Source organism: Rhinolophus sinicus, chromosome 15 (genome assembly GCF_057876585.1).
Source record: "Rhinolophus sinicus isolate RSI-liver-muscle chromosome 15, RSI-T2T, whole genome shotgun sequence".
Taxonomy (NCBI): domain Eukaryota; kingdom Metazoa; phylum Chordata; class Mammalia; order Chiroptera; family Rhinolophidae; genus Rhinolophus; species Rhinolophus sinicus.
In genome coordinates, this window is record NC_142515.1 from 1,424,231 (window position 1) to 1,452,184 (window position 27,954).

At 54.9% G+C, this 27,954-nt stretch overlaps 1 protein-coding gene across 5 annotated transcripts in view; it reads left to right on the forward strand.

Moving 5' to 3' along the window:
* Positions 1-27,954, forward strand: part of TCERG1L (transcription elongation regulator 1 like) — a 403,196-nt gene that overhangs the window by 364,476 nt on the left and 10,766 nt on the right. For all 5 annotated transcript variants that reach the window (XM_088791740.1, XM_088791741.1, XM_088791742.1 and 2 more), the window contains 4 exons: positions 912-1,000; positions 6,349-6,503; positions 12,003-12,072; positions 24,364-24,499. In XM_088791740.1, coding sequence (XP_088647866.1) covers positions 912-1,000; positions 6,349-6,503; positions 12,003-12,072; positions 24,364-24,499 — 450 coding nt within the window. The remainder of the gene's footprint in view (positions 1-911; positions 1,001-6,348; positions 6,504-12,002; positions 12,073-24,363; positions 24,500-27,954) is intronic.

The window sequence follows — 27,954 nt, forward strand, 5'->3', positions numbered from 1 at the left end:
GTGGTTTTGCGTTGTACCGGAGGGGCTCGGTGCTGCTTCCTCTCACTGAACCGCCGTCTGTCGTGCGTCCGTGCAGCTAACGCGAATCTTGGGTCCATGTTTGTGTTGGAGTTATACTCGCCCACATTTTCTAATTGAAACCAACTTGTGTTTCTCTCTAAATTCTATCCATAATGAACAGTGATCGAGTGTTCCAGCCATATGTGTCTTCTTTCTACTTGCAGGGAATAAATCTTCATTTTCCTCAGGTGATGCAATGTTAAGCGTTCTTTACTTTCTACATGGAGACAGACACAGAGTGGTTTTCAAACCCAGCTGTGCATCATGGGTTTGAAAATGTCCCACGATGTCAACGTCCCCTGAGCTCTGCCCCCCAGCTACACGCTTGAGGAAGGACACAGTCATGGAGCCACCAGACTCAGGGAGGACATGGGCTTGTCCTTCCTCCTGCCTCCAAGGGGAAAGGATGGGCCCCCAGCTGCACCCAGGAGCCCCCGCAGCCTTGAGCCTCCCTGCTGCCAGGGAACGCAGTGTTTTGGTGGCACGGTGACTCCAGCACTGAGTCAGTCAGTTTCCGGAGGTGAATCCAGTGGGCTTGTCTGCCCCCACGACGTTCACGGCTGCCAGTGCCTGTCTCGTGTCTGCAAAAGCAGACAGTTTAGCCCACTTGGGATAATTAGGGGGCTGCCTTCATCACAGTTCTTCAGCATGGTCTGTTGTGCCATGAATTCTGTATTCTCAGCATAATTGCTTGTCCCTTTTGCTTTGCTGCACTGAGCAGGTCATTATCTAGTGGCTGCTGAAGGCAGGTCTGTCTGCAGGAGACCTGTTACTCCTTCCTTGGTTGCTGGTAATTGAAGATGAGTGTTTAAACAAAAATATAAAAAGCACTTTTCTCTCTCTGTTCAAAGGAGCCTCCATCGATCCTGGTGACAGCAGAGGACAGCACAGCAAAAGGCAACAGACCGGTGGCCTCCACCCCCGTGCCCGGGTCCCCCTGGTAAGATGCCCTGACACCTAAGAGCAATGAGACACGGCCTTGCCTTGTCCCAGGGTTTGCTTGCTGTCACCACAGGGAAGGGCACGCTCCTTAGGTAACACTGTGGTTTCAAAAATTAATTTGCAGCTCATGGCAGGAATAGGTGTAGATTCTGCAGGAAGAAAAATAGCATTTTAGTAATAAGTTATTGTGCTGCAATACATCTGCAGATATACATTCAAATAATGGCACTGTTGCATACCCACCAGTGAAACAGCCTGCAGAGATGTGGCGAGCGCCAGCCCCGAGGACCCCTCATCCCCAGGAAGGGGTGAGTGGCCGCTGCTAAGGAGCCCTGTGCTGGGCCGCCCCAGCCACCCTGGGAGAGGGCTCTCGTCTTTGAGATTGCCACGCTCAAAACACTCTCTGCAAGGGAGCGAGCGCTGTCTCTGGTTTTTAAAAACGCCCTTTTATAATCGAGTGATTTGGAGGCAAAATGAAAAGGTTATTCCAGTAAAAATTAGTTTTAAAACCAAAGATTAGAGTTCAGGCTGTAGCTGGCAGGAGCAGCTAATTTAGAGAACTGAATACAAAGCAGTGGCGAGTGTGTAATGCGCCGTGAGACGTCAGTCTGGTGTGGTGTCGCTGGTGACAGCAGAGCCAGAGGTGCAGGTGGGGCGTCTACCTGTCCCTGGCATGGCCCCTGCCCTGCTCACGGTCGTGACCCTGCTGTGCTCGGGAGAGGCATCTGTGCCTTCTACGCCAGGTCCCGGCCTCCGGCCCTGCACCCCGGGCACGCTGCTCTGGGAAGGGCCTCCTTATAGGAACAGTGTGCCAAGAGCAGCCGGTTCTGGGTTCTCCCAGCACTTCTGAGTGTCCTACCATCCAACTCAGTTCCAACAGGACCCCCACAGCGAGCCCAGACCCCGTAGGCTAAGGGCTCAGTCACACGAGATGCCTGCACTCAAGACCCAGCTGCATAGGGCGTCCCCGGGGTCCTGCCTGGCTGACTGCAAATCTGGGGGTCCCCCAACCTCCCCTCAGGTGTGAAGATTTGTTGAATGACTCACAGAGCTCAGGAAAGTGCTCAGTTACACCTACAGTTTTATCATACAGAACACTGTTCAGGCGATGGAAGAGGCCCACAGGGCAGCCCACGGGAGGGGCACAGCTGCCCACCCCCTCCTGGGCCACCCTCCCAGGACATCACTGTGCCCACCAGCGGAGGCTGTCAGCCCTGCTGCCCAGGGGTCCTTATGGCCAGCTCCTTCCAGAGCCAGGATTGACCACAAGCCTGGCCGAGTGATGAGTGGTCTCCGGGCCCCTGCCAGGGGTTGGGGGTGGGGCTGAGGGTCCAGCCCCCTCCTCCAAGAGTCACCTCATTAGCATGGACTCAGGAGTGGCCCAAGGGGCTTGTTACTTATAACAGACCCTCCTCCCACTCGGCAAATCCCAAGGGTGTTTGGAGCTTGATGCCTGACCTGGGATAGAGACCAATGTTGCTTTTTCATTTTGTGCAAACACTGCTTGGGTCTTCTGTAACCCATTTTTCAACGAGTCATGTTTGGGGGGGTTGGGATAACTCCAGCACGAGCATGTGGCCCTGTCATACTGGATCCCAATGCTGCCCTGGGGGATGATAATTCTGTAGAAGACGTGACCTTGAGCTCTAGAACCTTCTAACTGTGGAAGCTGCAGCTTTTCTTCCCAGTAAGACCCTGTTACATGCAGAATGCTGAGTGGGACCCTGGAAGTGACACCGTCTCCCTGTCACTGTCCTCGGCTGTTGCTCCTCCTCGTGGTGGGCCCTTTGCCTGTAAATTAGTAATCAGCGTGCCACCTTCCCAGGCTTCTGGCTGAGTGACAGCCTGCAGTGGACCTGCTCTCTGGCTGGCTCCTCAGCTCCAGCAGGAGGACAGCCGGTGCCCGCAGGTGCCCGGAGCAGCTCCAGCCACGTGTACCTATGACTCAGGACTGGGCCTGCTGGTGGGAACCGTGCTCTGTCCCCAAGGTGACAGAGATGCTGCTGGCACCTCCCTGCATTCTCAATCGTGGCAAAGGGACCCTTGACCTTGCAGGGTGAAGGGATAACACCAGACCCCGGCTTCTCTGATGACTTAGGTTCCTGATTGAGATGTGACCGTGTGTGGCCTGGTGTGATTGCCTCATTCGTCCTGGCATCGCGCACACGGCAACCACCGTAACAACACACTTTACTGACGCCACAACCTGCCACCAGGAAAAGAGGTCCCCTACCCTAGGAGCTGTGCCTGTTTTGCTCAGTTAACTCACGTCACCCACTGCCAACCCCACCCTTGGGTTTTGCTAGAAGTAGTCAGTCCAGGTCCTCAGGGAGACGAAGGGCAGAGCGACCACGGGGGCGTGGGAAGGCCCAGCCTGCTGCTCCATCATCTGACATCCTCCAGCTTAGGACCCTGGGATCGCCGGGGTGTGGTCGGGACAGCCTCACCCAGATGGAGTGTCCCGGGGCAGTGGCCACCGCTAGCTCTCTGACAAGCAGGGCGCACAGTGAGGGGTTCCATGTGGCAGTGGGGTGGAAAAGTGCTGGGTAGTGATGGCTCTAAGACACGACCCCTGGACACCCGCGGGCACTGTCAGCTGCAAGGGGCAGGTGAGCAGGGTGTCCGAGGGGCACTGTGCCTGAGTGTGTCTCCACCTGTCAGAGCTCCCGCCCACATCCCGTTTCTCCCTCCACGGTACGTCCTCTCCATGGTGGTCCCTTGTCAGTCAAACACCAGTTCCCGTTGCCACCTCAGGGAGTGGTCCCCCGAGAAAAAGGAGGTGGCCCAGGCTGCCACTTTACCTACAGAGCGTAGCCTTAAGCTCACACCAGCACTGCCCTAACAAAACTTAGGCTTTCTAGAGGCTTCAGGCTGAGCAGGTGGGGGATAGAGACTCAGAAAGGGTTCCTCCGTACTGTCCCAGAGCTACGTGGGGACAGCTGGGGACACAACGGGAAGGGAGATTTGGAACCTACTGAGAACATGTGGAATGGAAATCAAGGGATCGTCAGTCGGCAAACTTTCTCGTTGTGGCTCCGTGTTCAGTAAACAGGCCGAGAAATGGAATGTTTGGCAGGACAGCTGGGTGGACCTCACCCTATGTGGCAAGTCCTTGGAGGGAAGAAACTTGCTTTGAAAGGTCACACTTTTGCTCCCTGGGAAACTCACTGGGAAGAGATGGGGTTGTGTCAACTGGTTTGAGGAGACGAGGAAGGAAGGGTGCTGTCTCCTGCTCTGTGCAGAGCGCTAAAGGGACACGCGGAATGCCCCACGCAGGCAGCTCGTGCCCTTAGGTATTCTTACCCATGTGTGAGTCTCTGTTCTGACTGCCAAGGAAGATGGCCGGGCACATGGCCTCCCCGGAAGTGACACGAAGCAAAATGCAAAATCAGTGTCCTGAAAATGAGTGAAAGCAGAGAAAAAGCCGCCTAACTGTTCTCATCCCAATGCCCACGTCACTTTAACCAGTCAAGACAGGTTCGGAGCCCAGAAACATACACTTAGCCAACTCTGCTATTCAGAAAGTCAGTCTGCTTTATAGGATTGGGACGTTTTCAAGACGCCATCATCCAAGGCATAATATTCTAAGAAAAAGCAAATGAAGCTTACATTTGAACTTTTACACAAACTCGCATGCGATCCACCTCTAAATGCTTGAAGACAGAACTGTCTCAGAGCTGGGGTTACAGCGTCACTTGAATTAATTCTCCAAATCTGCCGTTGCTTTTAGGTATGATCGTACCAGAACGGCATCGTGTTGTCTTTTAAGGAATTTCTGTTTCTTCTTCCCCTCCCCCTCCTCCTTTTTATTTTTAGTAATTTGGCTTTTGACCCACATGGCAGTTTTGGAAGATTTACCCACTCTATTATTGGGAGGTGATTAGAACGTTTTTCTTGGAATTGTTGAAAATATGGGAAAATGTCGTGGGGGTGACTCGGTCCTGCCAGGTCAGCCCCTCCCCAGAGCCCAAGGGGAGGAGAAAAGAGAGCGAAGGGCACACAGGCTGCCTTTTCAGTTCCCAGACCTCAGCCCTGGGGATGGGACCCAGTGGACGTCAGGCTCTGTCCCCTGCAGGTCACTTCTCCTGGGTCAGGGCACATGGAGGCAAAAAACAGATGGGAGAGGAACCCAAAGTCCTTGTGTGTGGTGGGGAGGAGGGGCGAGCCATGTACCCCTTTTCCCTACGGGGCTGAGATCCAAGCTTGGAGAGAGAAACAGAAATGTCCACTGCACTTTAGAACCTATAACTGTATTTGAAGGTGACTGTGGGAACCCTTTTGTACAACAAAGCAGCCACTCCAGTTTTCATTTGACAAAATCCAAATTTTCATATATTAGGGCTGCTAAGTGTTCTGTACTAGGCTGAACTCACTCCAAGGCACTAATTACGTCCTCTGGGGTGTGGGGACCGTTAAAGAGAAGAGGGAATATGGCAGCCATCCAGAAACTATACAGTGTGATTAAAGAAGGGGAACATACACATATTACTTAAAATGAGCATAAATTGATACATAAAATTAACTTTGCGTGTTACAGCTGGACCCGTCTGGTTGAAGCCGACTGTGACGAGTGATGGGTGGACCCATCCAGGGAATCACATTTATGTATTTACCTACCACCAACAATTGGGTTCAACTGCACACGTGTCCCCATGGCCCAGAAACTGGATTCTCTGTAGCCTGGATACAAACATGCTAATTGTCACTCCACTGTCCCCCAGGAAATAACCCCTGTTAAGTCCCTACTTAACTTCGCTCTTCCTGCTTCCGAAGCCCGGTGCCAGGTGGTGGGGGACGGCAGGGATTCGTGACTGCCTGCCACCCTTCAGAGGGCACCAGCTCTTCCCAGTGTTAGGATGTCATGTGGGTGTCTGTTGACCCAGCGCCAGGAGTAGGCAGAGTTGCTGTGTCCCCCAAGCAGCAAATGTGCAATGGAAGGATCCCGGATTTGGGGAGAATTGGGCCAAACATATCCCTAAACGCAATGCCTCTTTCTTAAATTAACTTAAGTTAACTCGAACCAGTGGAGAAAATACCCCAAGAATCTGTGAGGCAATGAGCCGTGTCCACCTGGTAGGTGACGTTGGGAGCCTGGCTGCCAGGGGACTTTGTGGCATGTGCGTTTTCTGGTGTCAGAACGTCCACTTCTTCAGGGGAAGGACAGGTGGTAGCAGGCAGGGCATCGGCGTGGTGGCCGCAGGGAGGCTGACATGCTCTGGTCTGTGGTGATGTGTTTCCTTTTCTTTGGAAACCTGGACACTGGAGGAGTTCTGGTGGGACCTACAGGCCAGCGACTTTCTAGTGGCATCTGTGGGCGTCACTGAGGTGAGCTTTTAATTCCAACAGGTGTGTGGTCTGGACAGGGGACGACCGGGTCTTCTTCTTCAACCCGACCATGCAGCTGTCGGTGTGGGAGAAGCCCGTGGACCTGAGACACCGGGGCGACCTGAACAGGATCATCGAAGACCCGCCCCACAAGCGCAAGCTGGAGGCCTCCGCAGGTAGTGGGCGGGGCAGCCCGCACGCACGCGGCCGAGTGTCGGGCCTTGTGTCCCTAGGGGGTGACAGGGACGCATGCTTCTCCTGCTTTGGCTGGAAATTGGTTATTAAGGAAGCATGTTCACTCTCAGAATTTAGCAGTTATGCATTTATGGCACTTTCTGCAGAAACAGAGCTTCCCATGTGGATGGCCCTGGCTTGCTTTTAGCTCTATGCAAAGTTTTTAATTTGGAGGAGGCCTTTTCAGTCCATCACCCGCTTGAAGTCTCCTTTCCAGCACCGTCATTAGGCAACATTTAATTCTTGTTCCCAATGCCGTGTGGACCCTGCTTGAGCGAGCTCGTGTCCTTCCAGCTCACACGCTCGTTTCAGAGCTGGGACGGAATCCACCCTGTTCATTTGAAGGGGCCCTGGAAGGCAGCAGAGGGGGGCAGGCGGGGGGCAGAGAGGAAGCTGTTTCTGACGCAGCCCTTCCACACCTGATCCCCAACAGTCAGAGAAGAGCATTGACCATCTTCAGAAAGGATCCTTTCTGATTAGACCTGATGCGTGTTCCTTCACTGCTGTGTTGGGAAAGGTCCCTCCCTAAGCACGTGGGCTGACGCGAAACTGGCCACACAGGGGAGTCGGGGGCCCAGGACTTGTGCTGACCTGACTGTGGGCCGTGGGTCTTGACCCCTTGAAAGGGGGTTTTGCTTTATCTTTGTGGTGCTTTATTGGTTTGCAATGACGTTTTTGATTCCACTTCATAGAAGGCTACCAGATGACATCAGCCCACTTTTTCAGGCAAATCCAGAAGCATTTGACTGGAACTTTCAAAGAGGGTGTTAAAAGCTTCTTCTTCTTCTTTTTTTCTTTCACCATTTTAATAGCACGAAGAGACATAGAAACAGTTGCTCCTGTGACACCTGTGGTCGTCCGTTAAGGTTGAGAAATGATAGGTTTAATATGTTTACTTCACTTAAGGTAATAAGAACATTCTCCTGAAAGCTTGAGTCAACTGAGGTTGGGAAAAGTGTCCTGGGTGCATATTTAAGTGACTCTCTAAAACCTTAGCTGTGTGGGGGAGGAAAAAACAGTTTTCCTCACACATTTCTAAGTTCTGCCTGGACTAATAGTCAAATTAACATGAGGCAGATTAGCAGCAGAAAATGTTAAAATTTATTATGGACGCACATGTGGGGTTCTGTAAGATTAGGGGGCCCCAGGACAGAGCGGGCGGGGGTTCACATGCCATCTGGAGCGAAGGAGAAAGGGGGCTGTGGCTGTCACTTCAGAGGGCAGGAAGACAACTCCCACGGGGACGGAAAAGCAAATGTTTGGTCCCCAGACGTGTGCTGGACCCTCTTCACAATGGGACACAGAGAGAACTCTGAGCAGTGGCCTTGTGAGGCTCCTGCCCGTCTGTGACACTTAGTTCATTCAAACGATCATTATCTGTGATGACAGCTCCCTTCCCGGGGCAGGACCTCTGTCTAAGTACTTTTAGGCAGCTGGGGGAAAGGTCGAAAGGTCTTCTGAGTATTTTGTTTCTCAAAAATAACCAGAGTAAGGTCATATCCTAAAGAGGCGTGTCATGGGGTGGCCCAGTCTGTTCCGTCTCAGCTGTGCTCAGGTACAGTAGGACTTGGGCTTATTGGTTTCCTCCTTTGATGGAGCACAATCCATTTTTAAGAGGGATATTTGCTGAATGAGGGTTTGAACAACAAAGGAAACCCTCGTAGGGAACCAGCGAGCTCCCTCCCTGGACAGAGAAGCCTGCACCAGGCGGAATATCATCAAACTACAGGTCCCACGAGAACGATTAGGCACAGTTTCTCATAGCAGTGGTTTTATGTGCTTGATAAAGGGCAGATCGTGCAGGCAGATTTCTTGCTCTGTGTTTAGCTTGCATTCTTGTAGATAATTGGGTGCTGTTTTATTTGTTTATTTTTCCAAAGCATTGGTTGGAATGAGGAAGAAATGAGCTCGTTAACAGTCAGTGCATAGTTTCTCCCCCATTGCTCTCATTTGGACCAAATCAGGCCAGGTCGATGAGAAGCAGAGACGCGTCCATGAAACTTTCCACTGGCTCCCCTGCCATTTGAAGTCTCAGGAGGACTGTAGGTGGAGGACAGCGGTGAAAGGTAAAGGGAAGCGGATTATAAACCTGAAGAGTTTATTTGAGCAAAGATCGATTCTAACTGGGCAGCAGCAAACCGGAAGTGTCAGGAGCACTGTACTGACCTGAGCCAGCTACCAGCTTACACAGTCCAGGTACAAGCACAGAAAGGACAGCGTTGACTGGCTGGAGTTCAAAGCCTCGTTGGCTGTGACCGGTTCCCTTAGTGTCTTGATTGACTCTGTAACCTTGAGGCCAGTCCAGGCTTAGCTGTCCCTTGGCTTCTGGAGCCGCACTAGTGCCATCTCAGTCAAATGGCCTCCTTGTTTAATTATAACGACGGGGACGTGAGTTAACTGGGTCATGGATTAGTGCTCGGCTTCACGCTCCCACCACAAATCTCATTTTATACTTAGAAAATGTAGAGAACTGAGCCTGAAGTCTCACAAGCACAACCAGAAATATTTGATTAACTTAGATTTAACATATAAGATGTTTTGTCTTCCATCAGCTGATTGTGGGAGCCCTAACTCTTCTACCTAGATGGATACGTGAGAATAACATTACGTGCGGTTACAAAAAGTTTTAACCTTGCTTCCTCTTTTAAAAAGGGGAAGAGGGTTCCTTAAACCAGTATTTTTTAACCTGAATCTTAAAGATATGCAAATGACCTCAATTCTTAACTTCCTGTTGCAGAGTAGAATTGACATTTTAGTGCACAGTTTCTGATTTCCTGACATCCACACAGATTGTTTTGTTTGCAGCAAAACAATTAGGACGGGAGGTGCTCCTGGACAATTAATTAGAGATTAGTGGGCAGAGTGATGACCTCCAGCCATCAGCCAGTGGCATTTTTCCCTGGCTGGTGGGAACGTTGTTCTTGGTGAAAAATTTTTTCAACATTTTGTTCAACTACTATAGATCGGAATATAGTTTTACCTGTTTCAAGTCTGAAGTGGAACAATTAAGCATTCCAGGTGCTACCCATTATTTTTCAAGAGGAGGTAAAATAGATGAATTCTATAAAATCGCTGCCACATTGAATTGCTATTAGGTTTAGAGGTGTGTGTGTGTGTGCATGTGTGGTGTGTGTGTGCGTGGTGTGTCCGCGTGTGTGCGTGTGCTTCCTGGGTATGTCAAGCGTGGAAATGGGAGCTAAGAGTGGGGCAGCCGCAGGGTGCAGGGTCCCGAAGTGCCGAGCCATTCATCACTCAGCAGATAAGGGACAAATCCCTTTTTCATTCTGTTAGCATCGCTGAGAGATTGACACGAAGGCCTGAATTATTTTGTAATTATCCTGCAGTGCATCCACATTTGTCACGGCTCCAGCAGCCATGCTATTAGTTGAGAATAAATGCCCACGAACTACAGTGGAACGGGCCACGGCAGCCCTCCCCCATCTTTCCCCTGTTACAGTGTCCCCCAACTCTCAGGAGCCCCACAGCGTAGAGGATGCAGAGGCTCCTCTCCCAGGACAGGGTTACACCCCAGTAGCCCTTCGTCGGTTGAAAATATTGCCTGCCCACTGCAGGTGCATCTGTTACACCTCACCTGTGAACCGCAGCTTGGCCCGCCCCCCCCCCCCCCACGCGTGCTCAGGACATATACACGAGCCTCCACTTGGCCGACTATCTCGAGTTTCCTCTCAAGAGTAATTGCTTCCTCTTCTGCTCACCAGAAGCAGGAGATTAAGGAGTGTTTTGTAGACGTGATGAAAACACAAAACACAGTAACGGAGAAACGCTGGCCACTCTGCACACTGTCCAGTATCAGGGGTCTGCCCTCAGGTCCACGGCTCAGTGAGCCCTGGACGCCCGCTGCCCAGCATCACTAGCCCGGGAAAAGATCAAAATTCAGAATTCAGAGTACAGATTTTACTGAATGGGTGTCACTTCTGTACCATTGGGACATCAAAAAGTCCTAAGTCGGGGACCTTCCTGTCCTCACTCTTGTTTTCCACCAGCATCAGCATTTCCCCAACGTGTGGGAGTCTCAGTTCTTGCCCTGCACTTACCTGCCACTCCAAAGTCCTCTGTTCCGGGAGAGATGGGCAGAAAGCTCCCTCAGTCTGGCAAGCCTGGCTGAGTCCCAAACACCCCGCCCCCCACCGCACCCTGCAGGGGACCCCATTCCTGCTCTGTCTTCACTTCTGAACTGTCTCTTTTTTCTGACTGAGCCTGTTCCCAGCGTGTATGTGTAGAGATGCTGGCCCTGCTGGGAGATGCATGGGGCTGACGGGCCTACAGCCAGGTGTTGCTCAGGAAATATCGCTGGTCCCATGATGGAGCAGTGCGGTGGGTGGGACATGGCACGCACGAGCTGTCTGGGGGAGGAGGCCCCGAGAACCAAGATGCACAGTGAGCTGGGGCGAGCTGGGCTTCCAGAACCAACCCTGCACCTTACCAACAGCCCCACGGTGTGCGCTGGTGGAGTGGAGCTGGGTCGGAGGCAGCACTGCAATTCCACGAGCATGTGGATACTGTCAGGTTTTATAAGATGAGGCACGCGGGGCTCCCAGGCTGTTGAACTCGGTGTCTTTTCCATAAACTCACGTTCCTTGTGACTGGCATCCTCAGTGCAGAACCTCCCCCTGGGAAGGATGTGAGTGGTGGGAGGTGGGAGGGGATGTGGGGGTGCTCTACAGAGCCAGGCCCCCTGCACCTGTGCTCACACAGGGACACAACCACATAGATGGTTTTCTGGGGAAACACCGATGACGCTCACTGAGAACAGGACGAGGAGGCACTCGTGGTGCCATGGGGCGTCTGGGAGTCACTCAGCCAGTCACCCCAAATGGCGATGCCCTCAACCGTCTGTGCACATTTGTCCTCTCCCTCTTTTGGAGAGAGATGTGAAACGCCAAAGCACCTTTTCACTTTTCCACTCCAAATTCTCATCAAACATTTATAGAGCCGACCTTTCCAGGATGGAAGGAGGGACCAGTCTTCAAAATCAATTTGGCTTTTTGAAGTAGACCCATAGTCAGCAGTGACGAAGGGCATGGGACTGGCAGCAGTTCCTGTGGTGGACACAGGGCGTCCGGTGTCACCAGGTGGTGTCAGCGCCCTGAAGGGTGTGAGAGGCGGTGTGACCAGAAGGCTGCGTCCAGGGCCTGGCCTGGAGGCGCGAGGGGCAGGGGAGACGGTAGGAGGGTTCCCACCTTCGTTCAGCGGCCCCTCTGGAAGGTCCGGCTACCTCTCAGTGGACAGCAGCTGGAGACGACTTCCTGAAACTGAAGGGAACATACCGAGGACAAGCTGGTTACGGGGTTTCCGATGGACCTTCAAGGGATATCTGTTTTCCTAACTTCCTGACGAGTCTGCTTGAAAGAGGGTGCTTCTGGCGGCTTGCCAGAGCTGACTGCTGACACCCCAGCTGGGTTAACGTGACTTTCTTGCAGATGACCACAGCGACGGGTCGAGTTCTGAGGACACCGGGGAGGAACCAAGCGGGAAAAGCAAGAGGAACCGGTAGGTGTCGTGGTCTTTCGTCCTGTGTCCTTCCTTAGCAGACAGTTAGGTGGTGTAGAGGGAAAGGGTCCTTTGGACTCTGCTGGCTGAGAAAGAAGGGGTTCTGTGCTCAACAGGCAGATGGCGGGAAGCCTCAGGCTCCATCTTGGTGATGACGCTGGGTGCCCAGAGTCTCAGCAGGCAGGTGTGTCGGTGGCCCGGGGCAGCTGAGACACTGGATGGCGTCTGCCCGCCCCCGGTGCCCTGGGGGGCGGGGGTGGGTGGAGTCCAGCTCTGTCTCGTCTGCTTTGTGACTCTGGGCAGAGTAATCCCACCAGGACCTCAGGTTTTCCGTCTGCAAAATGAGGCTGCAGGAGCTGACGGCAGTTTGAGGTGGCGCCCAAATGAGATGTGCCCGTGTGACTTCCTATTCCACTCAGGGTGGAAGCTCACCACCCACTGAAGTTTGTGTGCCTCTTGTTTCTGGCGTTTGGAGCACACGGGGGTGGGAAAGCCCCCCACCATTTGAATCATTGCCCCCTTCTCGCAGGCCGGGCCTGTGGTCCCTTTCCTGCTGAGTTCCACATAAAGGGGTAAAACTCAGGGTGTGTGTCTCAGTTCCCTAGAAGGGGAGACACGAGGCACCATGTGGCCGCCGGACACCCCTCTTTGGCACAGAAGGGTGACGGTGACTCTAAAAGGCAGTCCATGACGGCAGTTTCTCAGGCCATTGCCTGAGCTCACGTGGTGCCCCGTGTCCCATCAGGACCGGCCCTCGTCATGGCCCCGAGTGTGCCCTCAGTCCTGTTCTGGGCATTGTTTATCAGCCCCTCTCATGGGACACCCTAGGCCTGAGACAGGCATGTGACTGCCGCTGTCAAGAATGGCAGCACTGTTTATATTTTCTCTTCAAAAAAATGTTCCTTAGAAGAAGTAATACCTTTGCACTAACAAACGTGTGCAGTAATGACGGAACATGAGATCTTGCCCTCAAACCTGTGTCCATTCTCCTTACCTCTTCAGTCCTCACCCTGAGTCTTCCTGGCAAAAGACAGTGGTGGGGACGGGGGAGGGAGGGAGAGTGGAAGGGACCCAGGCTGTGGTCTGACAGGCACTGGAGTGAGGAAGCGCCTCACACAGTCTGTGGCCCTCTGTTTCTTCTTGCTCCCCCAAATCTCCTTAGAAAGTCACTTTTGGGTGTTTGGAAAAGCGTCGAGGGACACATGTGTGGGCCACCAGGATGGCCAGGCAGTGACTTTGATGGGGGCCAAGGGCTCCAGGAAAGGGCATCAAGTGTCTCCTGTTTATTTTTATGTTCTGACTGTGGGTATCAGCTAAGCCAGTCTCTGTCGGTCTTTAGAGACACATAAATAATTTAAAAAACAAGACGAGCTTTCTGAGGCACAAGAACAGTGGAAATATTGGGCGATTTTGAACTTGTGTGGGAGGAGAGCTCAGCAGCACGCAAGGCAGCTGGGACGTCTGCCTGCATCGCCCACCCCGTTTCCTCCTGTGGGGCTGGCCTCGGGTTCGGAACAGTTGACATTTAAATAACATCACAACATTAATTTTGGCTTTAGCCATCTGAATGGCTTCCATGCTTGAATACAACATGGGAACAAACGGAGGTTTTGCAGGAAGCCGCCCGTTTCCGCCGTGCAGATTCCGTGTCCCGGGAACACACTCGGGCACACGGCCTCCCTCCCCTTGCCACGCAGTCCTCTGGGGGTGGGGGCACTGCCTCAGCAGGGGGCATGGGGCTGGGTGGGCATCTGGAATGTTCCAGCGTTCATTTATGAGGCAGTTGACACAAATGGCGCCTCTTCTGTCTGGGCACTGCCCCCCGTGCTGCCCCCCTGTGCAGTTTCCCGAAGCTCCCATGACAGAAGCGGCCTGGTGCTCTGAGGTCCTCAGGCTGGCAGGACGTGGCATTTGTGCTCGTCTTTGGTGAGGTTATGTCAGTAAATACAAGGACTTGTCAAGCTTCTTTCTGTGTCTGCATGTTTTTAGTTGGTAGTTTATGGCGTAAATAGTAACAGAACAGACTGCCAGAGAACCTACTGAAGTCAGTCTATTTTCACCTACGCCATCTGTATAAACAATATAATTTTTCCTCATCAAAAAGCACTTAAAACCCCCTGCAATGTCTGACTCACCCAGAGCCATGTTCCTCCATCTAAGCAACGCGGGAACAGAGGGCAGGACTTGTTTTGGAGGTTGCTGTCCTCCTGCGTCTCATGCCCCCGGCACCATTCAGACCCCCTGTGGACAGTGTCACACAGATGGAGGAAATCAGCTGTACAAAGAATCCGGGTCCAAAGGAGGTTTCTCCCAAAATTCCCTGGAAAGAGAAATATGTCACAACAATAAGCTTTCAAATTACCACAATATTTTAAGCTACCTGGTGAGTGGCATGTCAAATAGCTTGTTGTTCACTGTTGAATGGAGCAGCTCATGGTCACACATGTCCCTGGGACCGGGACAGTGACCACTGGCTTCTCCCCTGTTGGTGCAGTGAGTGCCCGGGGGCTCTGCCCCTTTCTGATGTGTGGCTCTCATCCGAGCTCAGACTTGCTTTTTAAATGTGCTGTGTTAAGAACTTGGGGTTTCTTTCAAATAATTGAATTATTGTAAGCATTCCGCAAAAGTGTGTTGTATGGTGTGAACTCCAGAAGAAAATTAGGCACAAAACACATTGGAGAACAAAATGCCAGTGATGCGTGCGGCTTGGAGCTCCTGTGTGAGGTGCTAGCTTTTGCCTGTTGGGGAGCAGGTCACGCCTGGGGAACAAGTGGCTTTCTGTGGCGTGGGAGGGGTGACGCCCCGGTGTGTTCTCACTTGTCCTCGGCTCCTCGGCTGGGGAACCTGCTTATGCCCCTGCCGTTTGGCACAGGCTTCTTGGACTGTGGCGAGCAGAGGTCTCGTGGCCTGGGACACTGTTTATTGTGGTTGTTGGTCCACTCTGGGGATGCCCCACGGAGGACTCTGGATGCAAGTGGTACAGCTGACCCTGTACCATAAAATCTCAATGCCAAGCAGGGTGCTTTTGTGGGGTCACGTACACGTGCACTCAGCTTGGAGTCCCTGGTGGTCCCTGTTCTGCTTCCCCATCTGCTCTCCGTTATTCTCCCTCTGGCTGACTCAGGCGGCCCAGGCACGTCCGTCCGAAGCAAGTCCTCTGGGCAGGGCTGGCTCCTTCAGCCCCTTTGGCCCCTCCACAGTGTGGAGCCCACAGGACCCCCCAGCTCCGGTGGCTCCCCCCAGTGAGCAGCCCCAGGCCGGTGGCTGTACTGAACCTGGATGTCTGCTCACGATCGGGCGCCGGGCAGGCTGGGCTCAGGGCTTTGGGATGTGCCTGTGCCACCTGCCTGTTGCCCCGGGCAGTCACCAATACCCCGAGTGTCCATTGGAGCCCGTGGTCTGGCTGTGCCCCTCACAATGTGAGTTTTGGGGGAAAAGCCTCACCCCTCAGATGCTGTCTGTGGGCCGTCTGTCCTGTTGTTATAATAGTTGGTCTGCTTTTGTGTGAGGTTTGGGGACATTGAAAGGCCGCCCTCTGTCTTTGCTTTATTTGGGATCATGAGGTTTGTTTGTGGTTAAACCTTACGCTGTCTTAGAGTCCTGTGTGCTAAGGTATGTGATGGGGCCGCACGTTTCCTCCGTGGTCCCCCACAGCCGCACCTGGAGGTGACAAGTAGAGGAAGGGGGGCGGTGTTTGTCCTTGGTGTTGTGATATCAGCGAATAAGCAGACTGCCAGCTGCACCCCAAACCCTCCAGCCAAGGGCACCCCCATTCTGCTCTTCCAGCTGCACATGCTCAGGGCTGATTGTGTTGTGACCCTGAGAATGCAGAGAGAAAACACCCACGAACGGCTCAGAGCAGCGCAAGGCCTGGCCTGCTGTCCTCGTGCTGCCCTGGGGTGATGACAGGTGCTGGCCCTCTGAGAGCACCCTCGTGAGTTCCCAGAAGAGCACACTGCCCACCCAGGTGACGGGTATGGAAATAGCATCCCGCGGAGGTACTGGAGGACCTCATTGCTGGTGAACTCTTTCAGATTTAGCCAAGACAAGCGTAAGACAGGGCTGAGGAAGCACCTGGCGGAGCCGCGTGGAAAGCCAGTGCGTGGGTCAGGGCTTGCCTTTCAGCAACAAACTCATCTGTTTCTGGAGACTCAGTGAGTCTGAGCCCTGTGCTCACTGGGTTCCACGCCAGCCCCAGAAGGAGGCCTTCTGCCACTGGCAGCAAAACCCCTTTCAACAGGTGCGTCACCACTGAAGGAGTCATGCCCTCTGACCCAGGGCCGGGCCGAGCTGACAAATAAGTCAGCAGCTGGCCAACCGTTAGTCTCCCCAAAGGCCCTGGCTCCTGAGTCCATGGCCCAATCGCTCACTCTGCACGGTGCCCAGCTCACGCTTAGCATGTCGTAGCCATGTGGACAGAAGGGCTGGATGGACGTGATCGCACTGAGGACCTGGAAGGAGCCGTCTCTCCATGGGGGGCCTGCCTGGCCTCAGCAGAGCTGCGAGTGGCTTTGCTGACGCCTAGAGCCCCTCCCTGGCATGTGTCGTTAGGGCCAGGGCCACCCACTTCAGGGGCCAGAGTGGGGTCAGGGCACCACTAGCAGAGGTGAGGAGAGCAGGGCAGGCGCAGGGAGGGGGAGGTTTGCCAGGTGGTCTGCAGTCAGTCGGCAGCGCAGGGAGCAGTGAGGCTGTGTGGCCAGTGGACATGTACCCGGGAGCCCGGGCGCCCAGGACCTACCTGGAGCCCAAGTCCTGACTGTCCAGGCCGATGTGGTGTCCCCACCATCCTAGAGCCCTCGTCCCTGCACACTGGGCAGTACTGCTGCTGTGTGGGGGCAGGAGGGGCTGTTCCCCGGAGCTCACAAGGCCCCCTGGGCCATCCTGCTCAGGGCCAGTGACGGCCCCATCGCCAGGGTCTCGTCATGGCTGAGGCTCCACCCTGGGGAGGCACCTTCTTTGATGCTACCACTGGCTTTGAATTCTGACCATCCACATGGGAAGGGACATGCTGGCAGGACCGATGCCCCACCATGGGACTGGGAGCCCCTTGATCGATGTGCCAATCTTCTGGCAGCACCAGTGGCACAGCTCTGCGCTGTGGTGTCCAGGCTACAAACTAGAAAGCCCAGCACTTTCAAAGTGCTCCTTGTCTGAAGACCACTTGTTACAACCGTATGAGAGAATGTCTGAGGGCCCCAAGCAGAGAGATGCACGGGAACCATGGTTACTGTACAGTTTCACGTCGTGTCTAACACCAGAGTTACAGGCTGGGGCTATTTTGATGATGAATTCCTCGCTGTCTTTGCCAGAAGAAAGAACCGGTTCTCCCCATCCATTAAATCAAAAGATGAGCTGTCAGCCAGCTGAACAGAGGGCTGGAACCCAGCCTGGGGAGGGCTAGTGTCGACGGTCAGAGGCTGCCAGAGACAATGATGGTGACGAGTCATTGTCATTTTGTAACCATCATCACCATCACTGCCACCATCACATGACATCACCACCGCCGACACCACCATCCCCACCATCCCCACCGTCCCCACCATCCCCACCGTCCCCACCGTCCCCACCGTCCCCACCGTCCCCACTGTCCCCACCGTCCCCACCGTCCCCACCGTCCCCACCGTCCCCACCGTCCCCACCATCACCACCGTCCCCACCATCCCCACCGTCCCCACCATCCCCACCATCACCACCGTCCCCACCATCCCCACCATCAGTACTATTTACAGACTTTGCCGGCATCGTCTCAGTTTTCCCTCGTGTAAAATGACGGTGACAACTATGGCCTCCCAGAGGGTCGTGATGAGGATGGAGTGAGGTGATGCAGTTAAAGTGGGAGGAGGGAGTTTGACACAGAGTGGTTAACAAATATCAGGTATTCTTACTATTTCGCTTAATTCTTACGCACAAATCTTAAGTGGCAAGTGCTGTTATAATTTTGACTTTATAGATGAAAAACATGGAGAGTCTGTGACATGATGAGACTTGCCAGAAAATAGAGCAGGTCAGTGTGAAAGTCCAGGCTCCAAGGCAGGTCAGGTCTCTGGAGATCAGACTTTTAATTAGTGCCTGGCAGGCCCTCTGCCTCCTTATAGGACCCTCCAGTTTAAACCCTAGTCCTCTTCCTTCCCTCTTTTCTCCCCCTCTTCTTCCTCCATCTCCTCCTTCCATTGTGGGGCTTGAAGAGGTTAGTGACAGTCAGACAGACTGTTCCTGTGACACGCAGTGGGTTTCCATCAAGTCCCATGGTCTTGCTTTCAGCCCGTCTGCCCAGCGTGAAGCAGTGAGTAACAAACCACAGGGCATTCACAAAACCGCCTTGTTTTAGAAATTCCTTCGAAAACTCTGCTCAATGAGAATAGCCACACATTTAGAAAACTTAAAACATGTGCTGATGACTCCTGGACACGTCTAGAAGAATTGCTCAGAAGGGCATCGTTCTGTGGCTCCAAGCAGGAACTGGGCTGGGACGGCTGTGAGAAGGGGTCGGAGACTGTGGCAGCCTGTTTTATGATAAAAGCAGGTTGGCGCTCCACTGCGGTTACTGTGTCTCTAAGGAAATCACAAGGAAGAAACTCAGCCACAAAACCTAATTCAGCAAACATTTCCCTGGCACCAGCCTAGTGCTGGAGGTGGACCCACGAACAAGCCAGATGCTGCCTTCAGGGCCTTGTCCAGAAGCACGGGACGCAGGGCCGGCCACTGCACAAGCACCGTGCCCTCGGAGCACGAGGGAGAAGACCACCTCCAGGGAGGGGGCCAGATGCCCAGGAGACCGGACTTGCGAGTGGACAAGGGGAGGGAAGAATGCTGTGGAAAGAGGCAGTGTCACAGCGTCGGCACAGAGGTGAGCGTGCCGAGGGCGCGCGGCGTGCGAGCGGGTTGGGCAGAGATGAGGACCTCGGTAGGACGTAGTCCTTCTGCCAGGGCTGCTCTTGCAGGTGAGGGCTGTGTCCCAAGGACACAGGACAGGCTGCAGAGCCGGCTGGTGGGCCCTGAGGCAATGCCACCACAGAGGGACACAGGAGACACCCCAGATGGGCTGTGGGCAAACACAGGCGTGTCCTGGAGAAGTTGAGACTTCTCTGTACAAGTCAAATGTGAATGTTTTAGAAAAAGCCCTGTGAGGCTGGTCGGCCACTCCTGGGAGGGGAAGGGAGTGCCAGTGCTTCTGGGTTGGGCTGGAATGCCAACCCTGCACTTCGCTCAGGGACACCCCAGCTCTCAGTTCCCAGTCCTGCGTCCGTGCCTCTCGTGCTGACAAAGAAGCACCGTGGGACAGTCCGCAGGGACATGGCACTTTCTCACCCAGTGAGGATAGACCTGGGGGTTTAATTGCATCCTCCAAATTCACGTTCAAGCCCAGCCCCCAGCGCCTCAGAATGGGACCTTATTTGAAATAGGGTCATCGTTGAGGTAACTTGCTAAGATGAGACCCTACTCCAGTGGGGCTGGTGTCCTTAGAAGGCGGAGCGGGAGCATTGGGACACAGACACAGGGAGAAGGGCATATGTGAATGGGGATGGGATGAGGTGTCTACTCGTCGAGGGACCCCAAAATGCCTGCAAACCCCACACCTAGAAGGGAAGCCTGGAGCTGATGGTCCCTCAGGGTCTCAGAAGGCACCAGCCACGCCCGCTCCCTAATCTGGGACTCCTGGCCTCAGAACTGGGATGAGCAGTGTCTGTCATTTAAGCTGCACACCCTGGGGGCCGAGGTCGCCCTCGGAAGCTAACAGATGCACTAGAGCACAGGCATCCGTGGCCAGGCGGGTTCCAGAGTCTGAGGGCACAGCTCTGCGTCCTGTACGGCCCTCGTGAAGTCAGGGGGCATGGCTGAAACCTACAGATGTGTCTGTGACCCTGGCCAAGGGCCCCAGGCTTGGCCTCAGTTCTGTCATCTGTGAGATGGGAACAGTACAGGCATTGCTCCAGAGTGTCCCGTGGGAGCTGGATGAGCCCACGCTGCTGTGTCTCTTAGCTCCTGTTCTCAGTCACCCGGAGGACTGCAGGACGATCCCAGGGTGTCTGCCCTGGGGTGGACACTGTGCAGGGGTGATGGCCATTTCCTGTCCTGCCCTGGGAGCTCCGGGGACGGTGGGCCTGTGTTAGTGACGGAGGGTGCACATGTGACACGAGTACGCCTCCCTGGCCCTCCGTAGCTCCGAGCTTGGTAACAGGACCTCTAAGTCACCCTGGAGATATGTCCGAGGTCGCACACGGCACGTGGCCACACATGGGCCGAGGGCCGCGGGGCCACGTGCTGTCCGCACCAGCGCGCCGTCAGCAGCCTGAGGACGCAGGGACTGGGTCTGCGGGCAGCGATGGGGACTTGCGCGGCCGACGGCCCTGAGCTGCTGTGAGGGATGCGTGTGCTTTACACGTGGTATCATCGTTCCCGGCAGGTGGCAGCCACTGTCGTGCCCACCTGGGATGATGAAGAGCTTTGGAAGCACGTGAAGGAAATAGGCACCAGGGGTCATCTCTTGTCTAAAAAGACATGGGTCCCCCTCACCTCAGCTCTGTGGGGTCTGGATGATAAATACCCATGTTCCCCAGAGGCAGCGAGGGGCATGGAACCCCACGTGCTCGTAGGGGACTGCTGAAGGCCGTCCCTGGGCCTCACACCCAGGGGACCCCCGGCCAAGGAGACCGGCAGAGCCACGGGTCCTGGGTAGGCTCAGTGGGAACCGCAGATGGTCCTTCCACCCTCCAGGCTCCTGTCACTGGCACTAACAGGCCGCACCCCTCCTGTGGCTGACCTAGGAGACCCCAGGGACCTGGGAGCTGGGAGGGGGCATGGCTGTCCCCTGCAGGGCCCAGGCTGGCGGGACGCGTGCTTTGGCATTTCCTGCTGAATGTTTTATGAACAAGCTGGATGAAGATGCAGGAGGCCTGTTTATCAAATTTATAGAAACTGCAGACCTGGGAGGCAGAGCTAATGCTGATGGAAGAATCATGACGTTTAAATATTTCAACGGGACAAAATGAGCAGGATGGCATTTGCATCACAGCCCTGCAGTGCCTGAGGCCCTTCCACATCATCTGGCCAAAGCACACATTTTACCAACAGCAGGGTCCTGAGAGCATCTCTGACCTGCCCAGGGCTCCACGGAGAGACCCTGGCCTGCAGCTCCCAGCACCTGGCCCACACCTGCCGGCTTCTGCTCCTGCCGGCCGTGGTGCTCGCTGGGACCTGCACTGTCTTCACGCGCAAGGAATCCCAGGCCACACGCAGCCATCACACCCCCCGCCTTCAGTTCTCTCTCCTGCTCTGCTTCTGGCGGTGGATCTACTGAGTGTGTTCTCTTCTACAAAGGCTGTCAAATGATAGTGTTAGGAGAGGATGGGGGGTGGGGGGAAGGAGGGGAGGAGGGGGGGGAGGAGGGGAGGGGGACGGGAGGAGGGGAGGGGGGAGGGGAGGGGGGAGGGGAGGAGGGGAGGGGGGAGGGGAGGAGGGGAGGGGAGGAGGGGAGGGGAGGGGGGAGGGGAGGGGGGAGGGGAGGGGGAGGGGAGGAGGGGGGGAGGAGGGGAGGGGGAGGGGAGGAGGGGAAGGGGGAGGGGAGGGGGGAGGGGAGGAGGGGAGGGGGGAGGGGAGGGGGGAGGGAGGAGGGGAGGGGGGAGGGGGGAGGGGAGGAGGGGAGGGGAGGGGGGAGGGGACGGGAGAGAAGAAGGAGCAAAGTCAGGGCGGGCACTGGTTGTCCTCACATGAGGACACTGAGATGGACAGACCTCTGTGTATCTACCCAAAGTGTTGGGCTTTGGGCAGCCAGCTGCATACTCTGAGCTGCCATCCATCTGGGTGATGCGAGGAGGATACTTGTGTGTTGACACTTGGGTCCACAGGGAAGGTACCTCAGACCCCACTGAGAAATAAACTTCCCCGCATTGTTCCTGCTGGGAAAGCCCGTCTTCTGAAGCCCCTCCTCCCCTCCCCCTCGCCCTCCTCTCGCTCTCTCTCCCCCCCTCCCCCCTTCTTCTTCTTTCCCCCTCCCTCCCCCTCCCTCTCCATCTCTCTCTCTTTTTCTCTCTTCCTCTCTCATAGACTGGACAATAAAAAGCCACTTTCCTTTGAACAGGCAGCTGTTTGGTGGTTGTAATTTCTTTGCAAAGGTGGCTATTTTGACCTCAGATGGCTCCACTGAAGGATCTGAGAGGTAGAAAGAGGCGTGTCTGTGAGTCTGGGAGGTGGCCTCTGGGCACACAGCAGACATGCCCAGTCTGGTGGCCTGCGATCCCTTAGCCTCAGATCAGCTCACTAAAGTTTGTGGCTCATGAAAGGAAAACGAAGGCAGACTTGCTGTGTCTAGAATCCCGTGGCACTGAGTCAGGGTCAGGGGCATTTTACCGAGAAATGTGCTGCCCTCTGCACATGGACAGAAAACCCTGAGCTGTAGGCTCAGAGGCGTGGGACAGACATGGGTGCCCACACACGTCGTCAGCCGTTCAGCTGGACAAGCTCAGGAGGGTCGGGGCCACACGGGGGGCAAAGTGCTCCTGGGCTCCGGGAGGAGATTGTCCGCAGAGGGTGGGGGGCAGAGGCAGGGAGGTGCTGCCCTGGGAGTACAGAGACCCCAGTGCTGCAGCCCCAGACTTGGGGGGCACTGCCTGGGGGCTGGCCGGGCAGCACCCAGCCCCTGCCCACCCACACACATGACCTGGGACATCCCCCCAAAGCAGTGCATCAGCCTTGCGAGGTTCTGCCAGACAGTGAAGCCGTTCCCCACGAGAGGCCGGTCCCTGCCCCATGCAGACAGCAAAGCATGGGTACCCCAATAGCGTGACCTTCAGGACAGTGCTTCTCACCTTCAGCATAGTTTTGGCTTGAGCTATCTTTACGAAAAGTATTAGAATTTACTTTTAGTTGAAGGTATCCGATCTTTCAGCCATAAGAACATTAAAAATATACTTAGCAAGTTTGCATCTGCTCGTGACCAATTCTAATTGAACTAATAGCTCTGAAGTCTGGAAGCCCCAGGACGAGCCCCAGTGGTTCTGAGCAAAACACTGTGTCGAGCTCTGCTACACGAGCACTGGTGAGCTCACAGCGTTCCTGTTAATCTTGTTCCAAGTCCCAACAATGCAAGTCTTGTTTCCATACTTCTGTTTTTAACTAATGAAAATGTATTTCAAAGAAATCCTAATTATACTCCTTGTAATGTGATACAATTGCAAATCCTCTGGTAATTTTCTTCTTTCCAAATTCCACATAATCACATAAGAAGTAAAGAATGTAAGTTCTCCTGGAACCGTTGGCCTGTGAATAAGGTTCCCTCGCAGGCCGAGCAGTGCAGTTTGTGTGAGGGGGATTCCTCCATCTGCCGACCTCAGTGAGTGGAAACCCTCGTCACACATTCGACTTGGCAGACATGGGGTGGTCTCAGCAAGTCCTAAGATGGGTGTCCCTGGATGGACAGTGACAAAAAGCCACGCACCTGGCGGGTGTTGGGAAGTGGGGACTCACCTGGTCCTGGCCACCACGTGACCACATGACCTTGAGCCGTCCCATCCCCTGGTCCCCGAGTGCAGGAGTAGGTGCAGACTTCCTCCGCTTGGCCCAGATAACCCCACTGAGGGCGGCCTGGGTACGGCTCGGCATGGAGCAGCTTCCGGGCCTCTCCTTCCAGGCACCGGTAGGACCTCCCCCGCTCTGACAACCATGAACGTGTCCGGACAGGGCCAAGTGCCCCCGGGAGAGCAGTGTGCTGGATGTGTCAGGAAGCCTGGGCGTGAACGTGGGAGGGACTTCAGTCTACCCGTCCCTAGGGGCCCATCTTTCTGTGTCACTGAGATCTCTGCCTCGGGTTAGACCTCAGGGCGCTTTCTGCACCCAGAGTGTTGATGGACTGTCCCCATAACTGTCTTCCACGCATTTGTGCAAAACGAAGGCCCCCCTCTAGAAGAAGGGAAGCAGGAACGAGCCCCAGTGACTTGCTGGGAGAAGGCGCCCCCTCCGCTTTGGGTGACGACCGCATCTGGGCAGTGAGGCGGGGACCCTCACTGTCCTTCCAGCGGCTGGGTGGCAGCGGGCACACTCGCCCTGGGCACCCCCTACGCACCTCGTCCCCGGCTGGTGCCTATGGATCAGGGCCACACTCAGCTTCCCCTCCCCCAGATGCAGCAAAGCCATTGTGTCACTCAGGCTACAGAGTCACCTTTGCTTGGTGGCTGCACCAGGTTTATTCAAAGAATAAGAGGCCTTGCTTTGCAGTTACCCAGAGGGTTTTACAGGCTGCGGTGACAGCAGCTGGGTCTCCGGGCCGTGTTTAACCTGCTGTGTCTCTGCCCTAAGGACCGAAAGCCACGTGCACGCTGAGCCCGAGGAGGCGGACCGAGGGTGCAAGGACACCAGGACACCACTGCCACAGATCCTGCTGCCCCTGGAGGAGAGGGCGACCCACTTCCGAGACATGCTCCTGGAGAGAGGGGTAAGGCTGGGCCCAGGAGACGCTCTCAGACGCGAGGAGCGGAGGCCTTGGCCCAGCCCGGGGGTCACTTTACTGCCTCCCTGAGTTCAGGGGAGGAGGCCGAGTGAAATTCGGGTGCCACGTGACTTGAGGCCAAAGCAGCATGAAAAGGATCCCCCGCTTTTTGTCCTGGTTTGGAAGGGTGGGTGGCACCGCGGGCAGCTCTCTCCACCTGGCGTGGAAGCCCTGGCAGGGGAACAGGTGGGGTCTCCTGGACGGGACAATCACCGCATTATGTAAAGGGAGCATCTGTCTGTGGCTAAGGTTCCTGCTGGAGCCCGGCCAGGTCTGGGGGTCCACATTGCAGAGGTGTGTCCCCTGTGGTTCTCTTACTCAAGCAGGGACTTTCACACCGATAGATTGGTCAAACTATTTTCAATTTTTAGGATGTCTTAATTGTACTAAATCTCATTTTGAACTTGATGGGGAAAAAGCATTTTATAATCAAATCTTTTCTTAGTGACTTTTATTTCCTACTTTGGCTTTTGCGTATAAAATCAGACAATACGTAGATTAGCCCAGTTGGATTTCTTCACAAATAAGACTGAATGCAGAAGGCAGTAATGGGTCCCCGTGTGCGATGATAATTGTAACCAACTGTCAGTGGCCTCAGAAATTCAAAAGCAGATTCCACCAAAGTCCAGAGGTGTCGCTGGAGCCCGGGAGAGGGCAAGGGGGGCTGCCTGCGGGGACCCCGGCCCCCACAGCAGGGCCCCTCAGAGTCTGTGGGCTGCTGGCACCTGGGTGGGAAGAGGCCTTGGGGAACAGGAAGCTGACAGTCAGAAGCCAACTCTGAGAATAAGTAGGATTGTCCCGGCCACGCGCCCGACACACGCGCTTCCTCTGCACCATTTTTAACGCACCCGTGGCTTTATCCAGTCATTGGCTCAGAAGTAAAATGTGTCATCTTGCATTAGCATATGCACAAGGGATGCGAACCAGGACACACACAGGAGTAGGTCCTGGTGTAGACGAGGGTTGAGTTGTTTTTAAACACGTCGTTTTAAAACTATACATATGTATTAGGCTAAAATGGTATTTTAAAAAGGGGTGCAGTCCCTGCTCCCCACACACCTTGCTTTACTTGTCAAGCCACTGAGGTGCTTTCATTAAACCAGCCCTGCATGTGGGAAGCCTGTGGAATCGCTGGCCTCTACCAGGGGCGCTACCGTGTGCCAGGCCCGGGGCCTCGGCCGGCAGGTGGGGAGGCAGCGCAGCCCCAGGCCTCTGCTCTGCCCTCCACTCTAGTCTCCACTCTCCCACCCTCGCCCACTTCAACACCAAAGGTTTGTCAGTGAAACTCACTTACCCACCCTGGCTGTGCTAAGTACCCACAGGATGAAGGAACCCGGGAGCAGGGCGGGGCTCCCGGCTGCCCCCTCTCCCGCTTCAGATACATGGGTCTGCTGTCTGCTGACCTTTCTCTGATGTTCCGGGAGGGTGTCAGCAGGACATTGATCTATTTAGACACTGTCCCTTCTACCCAATGGGGCCGCTCATTTGGTGGCATCAGACTGGCCTCATGGTCCTGGAGGCTCGAACCCAATGTCACCACTGTCACCACCTCTGGTGGCCGCCCTGCTGTGTCTCATCCACGCCCAGTCCCTCCTTCCACTCTTGCCATGGGGTCCCTTCTCTGGGAAGGCCCTGCCCCTGCTCTGGCTGCCACATGATGCCACACACGCGACTGCTCTGTGCCCCTTCACGTAGCCCAGTTATGGAGCAAGGCCACCGTCCCTGGAGGGTCGGGGCCTTCTGCCATTCCTTTCGATTTCGTCTCATTCATATCTACATTTCCATGTCTTTGTTTTGAGAATCCACCAGGCCCAGTTCACCATCACAGCATCAAACTACCCTGCACGGGAGCTAGATGAGGGCTGCTCGAGGGGCCCTCCTTTGCTGCCAAGGGTGCTGGCGGGCAAGGTGTATACGGTCTATTGAATTTATCCCGGTGGCCTTGGTTGAGGGTTTTACTAACGTGAGCCTCAGCGCATTCTTGCCTCCCCGAGGCTTCCGTTCAGCGCAGTCTTACACGTGAACAAAACAAGGCAGGAGAGTGAGGCTCCAGCCGCCGAGGCTGAGTTTCCCCGGAGGGAGAGGCTGGGGTGCAGCCTCAAGCCCTGTGTCCTGAGGACTCCGCGGAAGCCCACGTGCAGCTCCTGGAGGGCAGAGACCTGCGTTGACTGCTGATGGCAGAGCGAGGTGGCCGTTTGTGACTTTCGGACACTCAAGCATGACAGCAGGTTGTAAAGGTTCATCATGCTTGTGAGGACGTCACAGCTGAGCCCCCGAGATTTCTACGTAGTTGCTTCAGAATGAGGTGCAGAAAGGTCACATTTTTCATGGACTGAGTGACTAACGAGATTTTTTTTTACTGCATTTGTTCAGTGTTTCAGTTCAGAAATCCATTGACTCTTGAAATGGCGAAGCTGGGTCCTGTGGGTTTCTAGGCGTTTGCTGAGCGCTTGGCTTGGGGTGTTCCCAGGATGCTGGATGGGGAGGGGCTGCAGGTCTGTGCTTTTGTAGCAGTTGATGGTTCATGGAAGGTTTTGTTTTTATTTTGTTTTACTCTGGAAACCACAATAGAGCTTTCTTTTGAACTTTAGTCTATAAAGGGGCAGGCGTAACTGAACAGAAGGTTATTAATTTAATGCTGCCTGTTTAGATAAACGCACTCAGGACAACTCACTGAGGACTTCTTCTTTCTGCAAAGCATCCTTTAGAAATAAGTATGGCTTTCCTAGGGGCCAGGGAAGAAAGGACCTCCTGGGAACCCTAGACCTTGACTTGGGGACTCGGGGCTGTGCTGGGTGAGGTCCTCTCAGGGGCCCCTCTCTGGGTGACCCTTGGCTTGCTCCCCAGCAGGGGGCCACCCCCGGGAGGCCGGCAGCTGAGCCCCCTGTTGTTTGCATCCGAGTCTGTTAGGGTGAGGAATTAACAGATGGCACGCTCAGCCAGCGGGGCCACGACAGTCCCCACTGCACTAGGACAGCCAGGATCAAATGGGTTTCGGGGTCACGTTGGTGCACGTGAACAGAGGCTGCTGATGGGTCCTCTGATACCAGGGCAGCAGGCGCTTCTCCCAGGAGCAGGAGGCCCCCTCTGCTGTCCCTTCCCTCAGGTGCTTAAGCTGCGTTGCCTCTCAGGGGCTGTAGTCGCACTCGGGCCAGGACACATGGTGGGAGGGCTCAGATGTCCTCGTGGGCAGGTGGTAGGTGGCAGGGACGGTGGCCCTGGATGTGAGGAGATGACAGCCGTGTGACTGCAGTGTCTGCTCTGCACGGCGGGTCTTTGCTCCTTAGGAAGCTTAGCTGCTTCATTCCCATGGCAATGCTTCCAAAGCTCACAGGACACGTGATGATACCGCTAGCAAAATAAAATCATGCTGTAAAAGGAATGCACGCTTATTACAGGAA